This window comes from Hylobates moloch, unplaced genomic scaffold (assembly GCF_009828535.3).
Source record: "Hylobates moloch isolate HMO894 unplaced genomic scaffold, HMol_V3 SCAFFOLD_21, whole genome shotgun sequence".
Lineage (NCBI taxonomy): Eukaryota > Metazoa > Chordata > Mammalia > Primates > Hylobatidae > Hylobates > Hylobates moloch.
Window position 1 is genome coordinate 27,166,750 of NW_026652296.1, and position 17,095 is coordinate 27,183,844.

The window sequence follows — 17,095 nt, forward strand, 5'->3', positions numbered from 1 at the left end:
ACAATTTAAGAAAGATGACCTGCTGGTCTCCAACCAATGGAGATGGGAGGGTATATGGATTTCCATTCACATTCCCTGCTAAAATCATGAGTCTAACTTTGGCTTAACCTGCTTCTAATCACTTGACCTCTGAACAAACTGCTTCTAATCACCTGACCCTTGACCTCTGGACTACATGACAACCACCTTTCAGTGCCCTCAATGCTAGATCTAGTTCCTGACTTCAATCCATCACCTAAATGCAAAATATCAGCAATGGAAGAGACATCTAATCAAAGTTTCCATGGTACTATGGGGAAAGTGAGGTGCCAGTTGACTGGTTCCAGAACCCAGATTTCCTGGCTGCCTGCAAATTACTTTCTAGTGTCCCACAATGCATCTTAAACTTTACCTCTCAAGGAATGTTCAAATTACTTTATTAACTTATTAGAGTCAAATGCATTAAGCCAGTACCTTCTACTTGCACAACTCTAGGGTTACCTTTCACATTATATTCTACGTGAACAGCACCACTGTAGAGCACAACTCCAGAATACAATGAGAATGGTGATTCTGGAGTTATAGGCTATGCCAGTTAGGGTTCCAACAAGTACCCTAGATATCAGATTTATTAACATACTTTATATACGCAGTACTAAGGAAGCATCCAACAGCTTAGAATGATTACTATGGCTTTTACTATGGCTTTTTAACACAACAAATAAAAGTACCCTTGCATCATCTTCTGGTTTCCATTCCCTTTACTTTAAAATGTTAACTAGCTCAATAAATCATTCTCTAGTCAGCATGATGTTACCATATAACTTCTTAACGAAATCTGAAAAGTCTGAAGCTGTTTTTGAAAAAGCATGTTGTAAGGGCTGCTTTGCATATTAATCAGGTTTATCATTTTTAGCTGACGTTTCAGTCAATAAAGGTAGTACCATAAGATTACTATATTTTCACTGTACAGTTTCTATGTTTAGATATACAAACATTTACCATTGTTAAAACTGCCTACAGCATTCAGTAAGTAACATGCTGTTAGCTACTATTACAGGTTTACATATATCCTAGGTGTGTAGTACGCTATATTATGTAGGTTTGTGTGAATACACTCTATAACGTTTGTACATCACCTAATGATGCATTTCTCAGAACATATTTCTGTTGTTAAAAGACATAAGACTATATATGTAACCCTAAAGGAAATATTGAATGTTCTACCACATTCAATGTTGAAACAATGTGATTTTTAAAAAACATTTAATAAATGGTTTAGTTACCAAACTCCCATTCTGTTTCATGAGCGACCCTCCTTGTTTGATGGCCAAAATTAAAAAGTTAATTACTATTCTCTTAAAGCTATGTTTAATCAAACAAAAACATTTCTGCCACTTCCATTGTAGCATATAAAATTCAATTTACTTCACCCCTAAAACCTAAATCTGACCAAAAAACAAACAGGCCAGACATGGTGGCTCACACCAATAATCCCAGCACTTGGGGAAGCCTTTGGGAAACCAGCCCAGGCAATATAGCAAGACTGCATCTCTACAATAAATAAAAATTTAAAAAAAAAAATTATCCAGGCATGGTGGTATGCACCTATAGTCCCAGCTACTCAGGATGCTGAGGTGGTAGGATTGCTTGAGCCTAGGAGTTTGAGGCTGCAGTAAGCTGTGATCATGCCATTGCACTCCAGCCTGAGTGACAGACAAAGACTGTCCTCTACCAAAACAAAACAAAACAAAAACCTTACTTGGCTGTCACCCTATAAAGTATTTTGATGCACTGCTTCTAAATTAACTATACAATCAACCAATTATTTTAGGGACCTATAATACATCTATGGTAGGCATTTTGAGGAAAACAAATATTTTCCAAAGATATACTCCCAGTCCCTAAGTTTAGTAAGGTATCAACTCAACAGGGATGTAAACAATGATAGGAAATGAGTAATAAAGATGGGCTTCATTGACCTTGAAACATGAGGAAGATGCAGAGAGACTGAAAAGAGATGGGAGAACAGCATAAGCAACAGTGCAGAAATAGGATATGCAAACAAGCATTCATTCCTTCACTTGGTGCTCACACTAGTGACAGACTAAATATTTACAGACTACCCACACTGTGTTGCAGGCACATGGCTATGATTTCCATGTTCTCTCTTTCAATTCACGTGACATATTGTAAAGATCTTCTTGTTACTCTCTTCCTATAGATGAGCACAAACAGGCCCAACAGTTAAAAAACTTGCCCAAGATTATACAGACACTAAGGAGCAAAATGGGAATTCAAACCAAATTTCCAAACCTCAACTCTGATGCTCTCTCCTCAACTACTATTTTAAGTGGGACCTAGGCTAGAATAAGTTGCAATGGTAAACAGAAATGCCAATTATTAACAGGAAGAAATATTTGATCCCAATGTGGAGGAATAAATAAGTTGGAACTTCACTTAATTGGTAGCTAGGAATTATGATATGGCCCTGAAGAAAATGAAACCAGTGTTTTCTGAAGACAACATAGACTGAGAGAATACCTCATAGAAAGCCATTAACTAATTAAAAAAACAAACAATATGATAACCTCCAAGACCAAGAAGATAACAAAAGAAAATTGAAAAGGACAGAATCTCTGAAGCAGTGACAACACAGAAAATACTGATAATAAGTAAATAAGTAAAATAAGTGATAATTGGAAAGAAGTAAAATTGTCCTTATTTGCAAATGATGTACAGAAAATCCAATGGAGGCCGGGGATGGTGGTTCATGCCTGTAATCCCAGCACTTTGGGAGGCCGAGGTGGGTGGATTACCTGAGGTCAGTTCAAGACTAGCCTAGGCAACATGGTAAAACTCTGTCTCTACTAAAAATACAATTAGCCGGGCCTGGTGGCAGGCACCTGCAATCCCAGCTACTCAGGACGCTGAAGCAGTAGAATCGCTTGAACCCAGGATGCAGAGGTTGCAGTGAGCCGAGATTGGGCCACTGCACTCCAGCCTGGGTGACAGAGCAGGACTCCATCTCAAAAAAAAAAAAAAAGGAAAAAGAAAAAAGAAAATCCAATGGAATCTCCCCAAAAAGCTATTAAAATAAGTGAATTTAGCCAAGTTGCAGGATACAAGATCGATACACAAAAAGCAACTGCATGTCTATAGAGTAGCAATGACCAAATACTGAAATTTTGAAAAAATTAAAACAGTATCAAAAATTGTGAAATATTAAGAGAAAAATTTGACAAAAGACATAAAACCTGTACAGGAAAAACACAAAAATACTACTGAGAAAAATTAATTAAAATAAAATCACTAATTTAATTTGTTAATTTGTATCTCTCCTAAACTGTTAAGATGTCAGCTCTTCCCCCAAACAGATCCAATGTAGTCCCAATCAAAATCCCAACGTGCTGTTTTTTTAAGAAACTGAGGGCCGGGCGGGGCGCGGTGGCTCACGCTTGTAATCCCAGCACTTTGGGAGGCCGAGGCGGGTGGATCACGAGGTCAGGAGATCGAGACCACGGTGAAACCACGTCTCTACTAAAAATACAAAAAATTAGCCGGGCGTGGTGGCGGGCGCCTGTAGTCCCAGCTACTCGGAGAGGCTGAGGCAGGAGAATGGCGTGAACCCAGGAGGCGGAGCTTGCAGTGAGCAGAGATTGCGCCACTGCACTCCAGCCTGGACAACAGAGCGAGACTCTGTCTCAAAAAAAAAAAAAAAAAAAAGAAACTGAGAAGCTAATTCTAGAATTTATTTGGAAATGCAAAGAACCTAGATTACCTAAAACAACTTTGAAAACGAATATAGCTAGAGGACTAACACTACCTCACTTCAAGTTATAGTAAAACAGTGTGGTACAGGCATAAAGATAAGGTAAACATATCAATGGAACAGAGTCCAGAAACAGACCCACAGATATATAAACAACTGATTTTTGACAAAGGTACAAGGACAATCCAGTAGAGAAATGATAGTCCTTTCAACAACTGGTACTAAAACAGCTGGATATTCATATGCAAAAAACTGAACTTGGATCTTTAAATCTCATACCACGTATTAAAATATTAGATCTACATGTAAATCTAAAAACTACAGAAATTCCAGAAAAAAGCATACAAGAAAATCTTTGTGAACTCGGGTTAGGCAAAGATTCCTTAGATACAACAAAAGCTACAAAAGCTAAAAAGATACAAAAAACCTTTTTAACTCTATTCTTTGAAAGAAACTGTTAAGAAAACAGACAAGTAATACACTGGGAGAAAATATTTGCAAAGCATATACCTGATTTTAAAAAAACCTCAACAGGCTGGGGGCAATGGATCATGCCTATAATCTCAGCACTTTGGGAGGCCGAGGTGGACGGATCACTTGAGGCCAGGAGTTCAAGACCAACGTGGGCAACATGGTGAAACCTTGTCTCTACTAAAAATACAAAAATTAGCTGGGCATGGTGGTGCGTGCCTGTAGTCCCAGCTACTCAGGAAGTTGAGGATCACTTGAACCCAGGAGGTGGAGGCTGCAGCGAGCCGAGATCACACAACTGTACTCCAGCCTGGGCAACAGAGTGAGACTGTCTCAAACAAACAAACAAACAAAAACCTCAACAGCAAGAAAATAAACAATGTAATTTTTTTAAATGGGTAAAAGATTTAAACAGACATTTCACCAAAGAAGATATATAGATGGTAAGTACTTGAAAACATTTTAGAAGAAGTCTGGCAATTTCTTAAATAGTTAAAACATATGATGCAACCACGCCATTCCTATGTATTTACAAAGGAAAAAGAGTCTGGGCACAGTGGTTTAACACCTGTAATCCCAACACTTTGGGAGGCCAAGGCAGGAGTATCACTAGAGCCCAGGAGTTCAAGACCAGCCTGGGCTCGAACCCCATCTCTATTTGTTGAGGCTGTTGTTGTTGTTGTTTCTGAGACAGAGTCTCGCTCTGTCGCCCAGGCTGGAGTGCAGTGGCGTCATCTCGGCTCACGGCAACCTTGGCTCAATGCAACCTCCACCTCCAGGGTTCAAGTGGTTCTCCAGCCTCACCCTCCTGAGTAGCTGGAACTACAGGCACACACCACCACGCAAGGCTAACTGTTGTGTTTTTAGTAGAGACGGAGTTTCACCATGTTGGCCAAGCTGGTCTTGAACTCCTAACATTCAGGTGATCCTCCCACCTCGGCCTCACAAAGTGCTGGGATTACAGGCATGAGCCACCACACCCGGTTCCCATCTGTGTTTTTTTTTTTAAAAAAAGACAAAAGCAAGTATATGTCCATATAAACATTTATATATGAATGTTAAAGAAGCTTTATTTGTAATAGCCAAAGACTGGAAACAACTCAAAAACATCTATCCACAGGCAAATAAACAAATGTGATATATCCATACAACAGAATACTACTCAACAATAAAATGGAATAAACTACTGATACATACATCTTAAAATAATTATGCTGGATGAAAGAAACCAGACCAAAAAAGGAAGAAAGGATGGAAGGAAAGGAGTGCATATTGTATGATTTCATCTATATAAAACATATACACGTAAAATTCTATAAAATGCACACGAATCTATAGTGACTGAAAGCAGATCAGTGTTTGCTTGGAGACAGGGCAGCGGGAGCATGTGAGGGAGAGATTACCAACGGGCACAAGGATACTTTATGGAGTGAATGATACGCTGACTATCTTGATTGCAGTGATCATTTCACAGGTTATACCTGCCAAACCTGAGCAAACTGTACACTTTACATATGTGTAGTTTATTGTAAGTCAATTAAACCTCATTTTTTTTTTAGTGAAAGAATAAAACAAAAGTATATGTAAGGGGGGAAAAGTGATAAAAGTTTAAGAATAAAATGCAGGAAGAAGCACTGTTTGTTCAGGAAGGGGAGTGTAGTTCTCTGAGGATTCCATGCAGTTTGAAACAGCTGTGTATGAGATGACGGTGAAATAAGCCAAATGGACATCATCTGTAGGCAGTGAGAAACACAGTTCCAAAACAGAGAGGAATCACTCCTTGAGAAACAGCAGAAGACAGCACAAGGCAGAAGACGGTGCCAGGCAGCACAATAGCTCATTTATCTATAATACCATGCCATATACAAAATATACTATTTTGTGGAACATTCCCCTAGGCCTGTCAGCTTTTTAAACTGCAAGTCAGAATACTCCCCTGGCTTATTTTACCGATAAATACAACTGAAACACAAGATGCAGACAAGATATATCCTCTCACAGTGTTAAAAATGAGACATTCAAACTTGGTTTTGGTTGCTCTGAAATGTTAAAAGGATCTAACACACCTTGTATAATTCACCTTGATAGTGAACATTCAAAGAGACACACAGTTTAGCAGAAAATATCTGAAATTGACTTATATGTCTCAGTTGCTTAAAGCAAAAAGGAAAACCACACTTGAAATATACCTTGTTATAAATGTAATATAAATGTCAAACTCTAAATAGCCTGGTGAAAAAGAGCTCGTAGATCGGGTATGCTACTATCTCAGAGATCATTCCCTACCCCTTGCCCAACGTTTCTGCTGTAAACTCAGACGTCAACTTCTCAATAATGCCTTCCTAAGTCCCTCTTCATTGTGCACTTTTGACAGAATTACACTTTTCTGCTCTCAAAACCATACTTGAACAATAACAGTTATTTCCTTAATCTATTAGAGGTTAAGTACTGTCATACTCATCACTAGCCTAAACACAGTGTTCTGTGCACACTAGGTGCTAAAAATAGGGAAAAGAGGTGTTTGATGGTATAAGGCCAAAGGTGACAAGGCCTAGAGAGGTCTGGAAACCAAACCTAAGCCTCACCAGAGCTCTGGTTTCCTTCATTAAGTCTGGTAACTGGAGCTTATTGGGGCTGGGGGATAGGTTCATGGGAGGTCACTACATTATTCCATCTACTTTGTGTATGTTCAAAATTCCCCACAATAAATTGTTAAAAAATAAAGAGTAGGTGAAGATACGATTAAACCCTTCTTGTTCTTATTTTCCTACCTTTGAACTTTTCTTTTTCCTTTTAACTTGATCTTTGCCAGCTTTCCCTCCTTTGTTGTCAACAGGTCCACTGGGTCATTAGCCAGTTAACAAATGGTGGTTTGGAGGATAAAAGACAGACCCTTTGCAGGCAGTGGAATTCCAAATGCTAGACTCCTGGCTCCACAATGTCTGATTCAGAAAAACTGCTGGGAGCTATTAGTTTAGCTCGCCCACCCAGGCATATTAAGACTCTTCGAGTTCCTTTTACACCACTCCCATATGCCTCTCATTTATGCCTACACAGTTTTGTGATTGTGTGCTTTTGTTTAGCACAGGAAGAGATCAGGCCCAGTGTGACCACAGAAATTGTTAGGAAGGTCCAAGGATAAGAACTCCAGAATGAAAGTAGTTTCAAATGTGAAACTGCAACAGATCTGAACTGTTTTTTCTAGTGGGACAATAATCCAACAAAAATGCATTTCAAAAAATCCTCAACACAGATATTCAGTAACAGTGTGAGTCGGATTCTGGCCTAAATGACAGCATTTACCATTCTGTAAGCACCCTGTGCTTTCCCCCCTCTGAGCTTTAGTTAACACTCCCCTCTATAACTGAAACTGTGGTCTAGATCAATCTGCTTACAGTTTCCTTCATGCTTCCACCTTGGACTGAAAAAGCATACTCTTCTCCTTCAACAAATATTTCCTGAGCACTGCACGCTGACACTGACACTGTACTGCACCCTGCATTTAGTCCTTAAACCCTTGCTCTCAATTCGTCCCTGCTACTGCAACTAGAAGCCGAGATTGTGCCACTGCACTCCAGCCTGGGCAACAGACTGAGACTCTGTTTCAAAAAAAAAAACAAACAATGAGCATCAGACCTAAAAGCTGGTTCAATCAGGCTATTTTGCTGGACTCCTACATGGAATGCCAAGCATTGCCTCTCATGCTGTCGTTATGACAGTGAGGTATAAGGACATGTAGCTTTAGTCATTTTGCCACCAGAGGTGAAGCTAGCCTTAAGGAGATTCAGAGACTGAACAAGATACAAAACAGAAACAAAGAGGCTGGGTGTGATAGCTCATGCCTGTAATCCCAGCACTTTCAGAGGCCATGGCAGGAGGATCACCTGAGTCCAAAAGTTCGAGACCAGCCTGGACAACACAGGGAGACTCGATCTCTATTTAAAAAATAAAATAAAATAAAATAGGCCGGGTGAGGTGGCTCATGCCTGTAATCCCAGCACTTTGGAAGGCCGAGGCAGGTGGATCACCTGAGGCCAGGACTTTGAGACCAGCCTGGCCAACATGGTGAAACACCGTGGCCACTAAAAATACAAAAAATTATCCGGGTGTGATGTGATGGCACACACCTATAATCCCAGCTACTTGGGAGGCTGAGGCAGGAAAATCGCTTGAACCCAGGAGGGGGAGGTTGTAGTGAGCCTAGATTACACCACTGCACTCCAGCCTGTGTAACAAGAGCAAAACTCCATCTCATAAAAAAAAAAATATATATATATATATATATTTATATCTGCTTTCTTCCTTCTTGATACAAGACACTAGAAGTAATCTTATGCCTAGCTTTTTTGTTTGTTTGTTCAAAGACAGAGTCTCAAGCAATCCTCCCATCTCAGCCTCCTGAGGTGTGGCACGTCACCATGCCCAGCTAACGTTTTGTATTTTTTGTAAAGACAACGAGGTTTCGCTATGCTGCCCAGGCTGGTCTCAAACTTCTGGGCTCAAGAGATTCACCTGCCTCAGCCTTGGCCTCCCAAACTGCTGGGATTACAGGTGTGAGCCACCATGCCTGGCTTGTCTTTCTTGTAACTTACAAAGAGAACAAAGCAAAGGAAAGAGGGATGGAAAGAGCTCCTGCACTAATTAAACCAGAGTTGAAAGAGGCTTGAAGGAAGGTTACCAAAGGAGAACACGAATCTGTGAGAAAATGTCGTAAGGTAAAAATAACTGGTCCGCCGGGTGCGGTGGCTCACGCCTGTAATCCTAGTACTCTGGGAGGCCAAGGCGGGCGGATCACAAGGTCAGGAGATCAAGACCATCCTGGCTAACACGGTGAAACCCCATCTCTATTAAAAATACAAAAAATTAGCCGAGTGTGGTGGCAGGCGCCTGTAGTCCCAGCTACTCAGGAGGCTGAGGCAGGAGAATGGCATGAACTCAGGAGGCGGAGCTTGTAGTGAGCCGAGATTGCACCACTGCAGTCCAGCCTGGGCGACAGAGCAAGACTCCATCTCAAAAAAATAAAAATAAAAATAAAATAACTGGTCCATGCGTAGTGCAAACTCCCAAAAGGAAAAGAAAAAGGTTAAACACTTCCTCACACCAGCCAATTGGTGGCACCATGAGCCCAGAACTTGGTACTGGCTGGAACAGATGGATTAAGTTGGTTCTTGGGCAAATTAGCCTTCATTCTCAACCAAGAGTTGACATTTTAGGCTGGGTGCAGTGGCTTACGCCTGTAATCCCAACACTTTGGGAGGCCAAAGTGGGCAGATTGCTTGAGCCCAGGAGTTCAAGACCAGCCTGGACAATATGGTGAGACCCCGTTGCTACACAACACACACACACACACACACACACACACACACACACGAGTGGACATTTAAGGCAGGTTAACATAGTTACATATATATAACTGGCAAAAAGGTACAGAGCAGCTTAAAAGGGCACGTAAGTCATATCCCTGATTCCACACGCAAGGGCTGGGAACAGGAATATAATTGAGACTTGAGTCAAAGGCTGATAATAAAGCCCTCATCTGGGATCCTCTGATTCAAAAAAGAGAGAAAAATAGCCCACCAAACAATCAAGTCAGTGAAAAGGTCTGGATTTCGGTCATGATCTGCTCTTCTCTAGGTCACGTTGAAGGCAATTCTTCAAGGACTGATTCAGACAACATTTTCCACATGCAACCTTTACTGATCACTTCCTTTATTCTACTCCTATGTCCTCATCTTCATCTGTCTTTCTGTCTTGCTTAGTTACCTGAGTTCACAGACCTTACCTCTCTTACTAAGTATCAAGTTTCTTAAGACATGGGAAACTTGTCTTATACATATCACAGTCTCCAGATCTGAGAGAAATAAACTTTGAAGAATCAGAAAACAAACCCTTGAGCCAGGTATAGAGGCGAGAGCCTGTAATCCCAGTTACTGGGGAGGCTGAGGTGGGAGGACTGCTTGAACCCAAGAGTTTGAGACCAGCATGGACAACAGAGTGAGGCCTTCTCTCTACAAAAAGAAAAGAAAAACCAACACTTCAGCCAGGTATAGTGGCATGAGCCTGCAATCCCAACTGTTCAGCTGACTGAGGTGGGAAGACTGCTTGAGCTCAGAAGTTGGAGACCAGCCTTGACAACACAGCAAGCAAAATAATAGTAATACAGCAAAGAAAAAAGAGAAAATAAAACAAACATAAAATATATACAAATCAGGCCAGGAGTAGAGGCTGACATCTCTAATCCTAGCATTTTGGGAGGCCGAGACAGGCAGATCACCTGAGGTCAGGCATTCGAGACTAAACTGGTTAACAAGGCAAAACCCTGTCTCTACCAAAAATACAAAAAAAAAAAAAAAAAGAAAAGAAAAAACAATAACACTTAGGGCGGGGCGAGGTGGCTCACTCCTGTAATCCCAGCATTTTGGGAGCCTGAGACATGCAGATCATCTGAGGTCAGGAGTTTGAGACCAGCCTGGCCAACATGGCGAAACCCTGTCTCTACAAAAAATACAAAAATCAATTGGACGTGGTGGCACGCATCTGTGATACCAGCTACTTGGGAGGCTGAGGCAGAAGAATTGCTTGAAGCCGGAAGGCAGTGTTTGCAGTGGGCCAAGATCATGCTACTGCACTCCAACCTGGGCGACAGAACAAGATTCCATCTCAAAAAAAAAAAAAAAAAAAATCAGTTGGGCCTGGTGGCACAGCCCTGTAATCCCAGCTACTCAGGAGGCTGAGGCAGGAGAATCGCTTGAACCTGGGAGGCAGAGGTTGCAGTGAGCCGGGACCACACCACTGCACTCCAGCCTGGGTGACGGAGTGAGACTCCACCTCAAAAAACAAACAAAAATACACACACAAAATTAAGTGATATGTGATTTTAAAAAACTGTAATTAAGAGATTAAGAAGAACAATACTTTTTAAAAAGGCTTCTGGGTTTACAAAACTTTACCAAATGGCTATTTCAACATAGTCTTGTATTGTCTTTATAATGCAGCTGAGGATTGGAACAAAAGTCACTTACTGCCAATTCATCCTATAAACTTAGGAAACACTGGAATGATCACAAACCCAGATAAAGACAGGTGTAGAGATCTGCTTAGACCATCATTCAAATGCACCCGAGTATGTTTGTGACTCTTACCCTAAATATTGCAATGCAAGCCAGGTGAATAAGAGATAGAAGTAGGAGAACTTTCTGAGGCTTCCAACCACACAAACTGCTAACTTCCTCTCAGAGTTGTCTTCATAGAACACATGGAAATATAACTTAAGATATATATTTCCCTTATTATAATAAATCTAAATTTTTTTCTTGAAAATTTGGCCTTGCTGAACAAGGTTGGAGTACCCACAATAACCTGTCAGTATCCTATAAAAAGCTAACTTATCATACTGAATTTGGGTGTTCGACAAACTTTTAGTTTTGCCATAAAATACATGTATTCATTGCCGGGCGCGGTGAGAGAAATGAAAACATGTGTCCACATAAAAACCAGTAAACAAATGTTTATAGTGGCTTTATTTATAATAGCCAAAAAGTGAAAACAGGTCACAAATCCATCAACTGATGAATAAACAAAATGTGGTATAATAGATTATTTTTATTGCCACAAACGTTGAACTAGCAAATCCTGAACCTTTGCTCCTAGAGGAAAACACATGGTTAGGTTCCTGTGAGCCTCTAGTCACATTTTTGTCAACAGATCATCAGTACATACCTTCTTTTCTATGTGTTTCTGATGAAAGACACCTTAAATATTTACTTATTTTAAATTTCAATAGCCTTAGGGATACAGAAGTTTTGGGTTACACAGATGAATTATATAGTGTTAACGCCTTACTTAAAATATATGTAAGGCCAGGCACGGTGGCTCATGCCTGTAATCCCAGCACTTTGGGAGGCCAAGGCGGGAGGATTCATTAACATGTCAAACAGCCTGAACAAAGCTTATTTAATAAATTTTCCTCTAAAGTACAGCATAGCTTTCTAGCTCTTGGAAACAGGAGATGGCACTTAAGCATTATACTTGAAGGCCAATCACCAATAAAAATCACCAATAAAAAACACAAAGGCAAATCCACAGACAGAAAGTAGATTACGTGGCCAGGCGCAGTGGCTCACACCTGTAATCCCAACACTTTGGGAGGCCAAGGCAGGAGGATCGCTTGAGCTCGGGAGTTTGAGTCCAGCCTGGGCAACAAAGTGAGACTTTATCTCTACAAATAATTTAAAAACTGGTCACAGGCATGGTGGCATGTGCCAGTGGTTCCAGCTACTTGGGAGGCTGTAGTGGGAGAACTGCTTGAGCCCAGGTGGTCGAGGCTGCGATGAGCTGTGACCATACCACTGTGCTCCAATCTGGGTGACAAAGTAAGACTCCGTCTCAAGGGAAAAATAAAAAAGTAGATTAAGGACTGGGGAAAGGAAAAATAGACAGTAATTGTTAATGGATATGGGGTTTCTTTTCGGAGTGATATAAATATTCACTGCACTGTGTGCAGTGATGGTTATAAAACCTTGTCAACATACTAAAAACTATTATATACCTTAAAGAAGTAGGGTAGGGCCAGGTGCGGTGACTCACGCCTGTAATCCCAGCATTTTGGGAGGCCAAGGCTGGAAGATCACCTGAGGTCGGGAGTTCAAGACCAGCCTGACCAACATGGAGAAACCCCATCTCTACTAAAAATACAAAATTAGCCGGGCATGGTGGCACATGCCTGGTAATCCCAGCTACTCGGGAGGCTGAGGCATGAGAATCACTTGAACCCAGGAGGCGGAGGTTGTGGTGAGCCGAGATTGTGCCATTGCACTCCAGCCTGGGCAACAAGAGCGAAACTCTATCTCAAAAAAAAAAAAAAAAGGAAGTAGGGTATGTGAATTGTATCTCAACAAAGCCATTTACAAAAAAAGCGGCCAGGTGCGGTGGCTCACACCTGTAATCCCAGCACTCTGAGAGGCCAAGGCAGGTGGATCACTTGAGGTCAGGAGTTCAAGACCAGCCTGGACAACATGGTGAAATCTCTTCTCTACTAAAAAATACAAAAATTAGCCAGGCGTGGTGCCACACACCTGTAAGCCCAGCTACTTGGGAGGCTGAGGCAGGAGAATTGCTTGAACCCAGGAGGCAAGGGTTGCAGTGAGCCGAGATCGTGCCACTGTACTCCATGCCTGGGCGACACAGCAAGGCTCCATCTCAAAAACAAAAAAGCTATTTGTCACATTTTCTGACATATATAGCAGTCATACATATACACATTTTCTTTTCAAATTAACCAAAAAAATATACCTTACCATACTATTACCTGAGTGCAACTCAACCAGCTCATTTCTAGCACAGCAAGCATAAAGTTAACTCCCCTCTACATGTATACCTTTCTCCTATTAAGATTGATCCTGGTTTGTCTTCTTACGTATGTAAGTGAGCATCTGGATTTTTTTTTTTAATCCTAAAAATAAATTGCAACAAAATTATTTTATTTGAAAATGAGAACAACGTTTGCAAGTTCATGGCATGCCCACCTAGGCAAGTTCCAAGAAAAACAACTACAAAGCGGGAGAAATGTCATAAATCACTCAAGAACCCACAGTCTGAAAGCCCCTTCATTATTCCCAAACCATACCCATCTGGTATGCAACAAAGTGTGGAAACCACTTCTCTGTTCAAACTCTGATTCTGGAATCCACAGAATCCAAAAATCATAATATGAAAAAGAGAACAAAAGACTAAACTTTTAATTTTCTTTCCTGCCTAGCCAGAAATCTCAGCCCACATGACTTGTGACAGGTAACAATCAGTGTTGATTTTCTTAAGATCTTACTTGAGATTTATTACGAAACATTCCTAGTTAAATGTCAACTATGTGACAGACACTGAGTTAAGGTAATTCTTTTAATAATAATAATTTTAAAACCTGTACATATTTTTGTCCTGAAAACTGAAGTCTAAAAAACGAGAAAACAAAAAAAGAGGGAAAAAAAACCCCAAAAAACTGAAGTCTGCTCTAAAACCTACCTACGACAAGTGACAACTATTAAAAACTAAAAAAAAGCACAACACACTGGCCAGGCATGGTGGCTCATGCCTATAATCTCAGCACTTTGGGAGGCCGAGGCAGGCGGATCACCTCAGGTCAGGAGTTCGAGACCAGTCTGACCAACATGGAGAAACCCCGTCTCTCCTAAAATTACAAAATTAGCCAGGAGTGGTGGCGCATGCCTGTAATCCCAGCTACTCAGGAGGTTGAGGCAGGAGAATTGCTTGAACCCGGGAGGCGGAGGTTGTGGTGAGATCATGCCACTGCACTCCAGCCTGGACGACAAGGGTGAAATTCCATCTCTGGGAAAAAAAGAAAACAAAACAAAAAACACAACACATAGGGAATAAATTAGCTCTTAAATTGAAAGAGTCTCCAATCTTAGCTTATTTTTCTTCAAAGTATTTATCCCCATCTGGGGTTTTAGTACACGTTTGTTTGCTTATTGGATCACTAGACTGTGATCCCTATGGAGTAAAACCTCTCTCATCTAGATAAGAACCCCATTTTTTAAAATGCTTTTGAAAAATAAGAATGATCTTTATTATTGAAGATAGACTTTGTAATTAAATTATAATTCAGGGAGGCTGCAAACATATATGGGAGGCTGAGGCAGGAGAATTGCTTGAACCCAGGAGGCAGAGGTTGCAGTGAGCCGAGATCACACCACTGCACTCCAGCCTGGGCAACACAGCAAGACTGTCTCAAAATATAAAAAATAAAAAATAAAAAAAATAAAGCCTATGATTTACCCCAATATGTCTCAAATTTTAATGTTCATATGACTCACCTGGGAAATCTTACAAAAATGCAAATTCAGTAGGTCTGGGCCAGAGCCCAGATTCTGCATTTTTAACAAGCTCCCAGGTGGCAATGCTGCTGCTCATACCCAGAATCTACAATGCATATCTATGTTCCCCCTGGCTAAGGTAAATTTGCCCCTTCCTGTCCAGTTATAAGGGAGAAGTATACAACTAACCAACTTCTACAAAACAATCCTTAAAGGCTTATCAAACCTCTATATTTTCTCTTCATCAGACACAAGTTTTTGAACCTTTCCATTGGATTTTCTTTTTTTAGGGATCTTTTAAATCCTCTCAAAAGCTGCCCTCATATATCTCTTAAGCTGAAGAAGTTAAACCTTAAGTATGATAGGCAAAACTACTAGCTCTCTTCACACATCTCAATGGTATAATTGTTTCTAAAATAACACTGTAATACAGGTTCTGTTTTATTTATTTACTTATTTATTAGTTTTGTGAGACAGGGTCTCACTCAGTTGCCTAGGCTGCAGTGCAGTGGTGCAATCATGCCTCACTGCAGCCTTGAACTCCTGGGCTCAAATGATCCTCCCACCTCAGCCTCCCAAGTAGGTTGGGACTACAGGAACATATCACCAAGCCTGGCTACATTTTTATTTTTTTAAATTTTTTTTTTTTTTTTTTTTAACAAACAGGGTCTTGCTATGTTGACCAGGATGGTCTCAAATTCCTGGCCTCAAACAGTCCTCCCACCTTGGCCTCCCAAAGCGCTGAGAGTACAGGCATGAGTCACTGTGGCTGGCCCAGGTTCATTTTTACTTGGTAGTACCAGATGAACTGAGATCATGTGCACTAGTGGTTGCTAACTACATTAAATTGGCTTACTTACCCATGCTGCTGTTTCTCTGTTAACTATCGCTGAATTTGATCCACTGGCTTTCACTACTCATTTCTGAAAGAATTTTTGAGAAGGTTATTTTGAATTTTAACCCAATTCTCCAAGGAACCAGGCCCTGGTACTGAGGAATAACTTATTTTCTGTAGCTCTTGGTTTTCTCACCTATGAAGTAATTAAGGATGAGGGTCATGAATGCACTCTAGTCTTCCTTCCAAGAGTCTGACTCTGGAGTCTCTATTTCCATTCCATTCTTCAGTACATGGAACCTGTGACCTCTATTTTGTTCTATGTTGCCTAACTAAAGGCTCTTTTTGCTTACTTCCCAGATCTTCCCTGCCATAAACTATATATATATATATATATATACACACACTACTATTTGTAAGTAGCCTTACAAGGAACTCTCTCAGAGAAGTTAATGAGCTGGAAATATCTTCAAGTAACTAAAAACAAAAATAAAACCTAAACTAAAAAAAACAAAACAAAACAAAACAAAAACCCTTAAATTATCTTTCTCAATGCCAACCAAGAAACACACACACACAGGCAGCCCAAATTTACATCTTTTTTTGTTCAATTTTGCTGTTATTATCCAGACCAAAGGCAACACCTGTGCCAAGGTAAATGCTATGCTTAGGTATATATGACTGGAGAGAGCTGGAAAAGCAATCAATTAGCTCTTCTCCTTATTCTCACCAGCTGTGTTTTCCTGATGACACAGAATCTGTCCACCTGCTCCCACAGATGCAGTTAAAGTAAAACACCTGGACTCCATGCAGTTTATTAGAACAATGTTAGCTGTAGATCAGGCAAGCCAAGGTCAGCATTTCCATCTTATCACCCAGATTAAAACCAACACCATTTTAAACTATAGGATGCTAAAATATGCCTTTTATCCCCAAAACACAAATACAAAAATTTTGTTATAATAATAATGTCAGAGTTATTATTATAACAAGATAAATGTCAGGAAGAAATTTAAAAACAATTGATTAGAGGGTAACAATCCTAGATTACAAATTTGGTTGTCATTAACCACTTCCCCAACTACTTAATTTAGAACATTCATAGAAGATAACACTAGCAAAACAAGCTCATTACTCCCTAGCCATCACAGCTTCATAAGCATGGTAGTGTCAATACAAGTAAATGTGCTAAATGAATGGATAGTGCTA

At 40.5% G+C, this 17,095-nt stretch overlaps 1 protein-coding gene across 3 annotated transcripts in view; it reads right to left on the reverse strand.

Annotated features, from left to right (window-relative positions):
* Window positions 1-17,095, reverse strand: part of CBFA2T2 (CBFA2/RUNX1 partner transcriptional co-repressor 2) — a 159,569-nt gene that overhangs the window by 112,706 nt on the left and 29,768 nt on the right. Inside the window, exon 2 of one of the 3 annotated variants that reach the window (XM_058433204.1) lies at window positions 15,912-15,974. The exons of the other annotated variants lie outside the window; for them this stretch is intronic. Within the exon in view, the coding sequence (XP_058289187.1) occupies window positions 15,912-15,915 (4 nt within the window). The 5' untranslated portion in view covers window positions 15,916-15,974. The remainder of the gene's footprint in view (window positions 1-15,911; window positions 15,975-17,095) is intronic. 3 annotated transcript variants of the gene reach the window in all.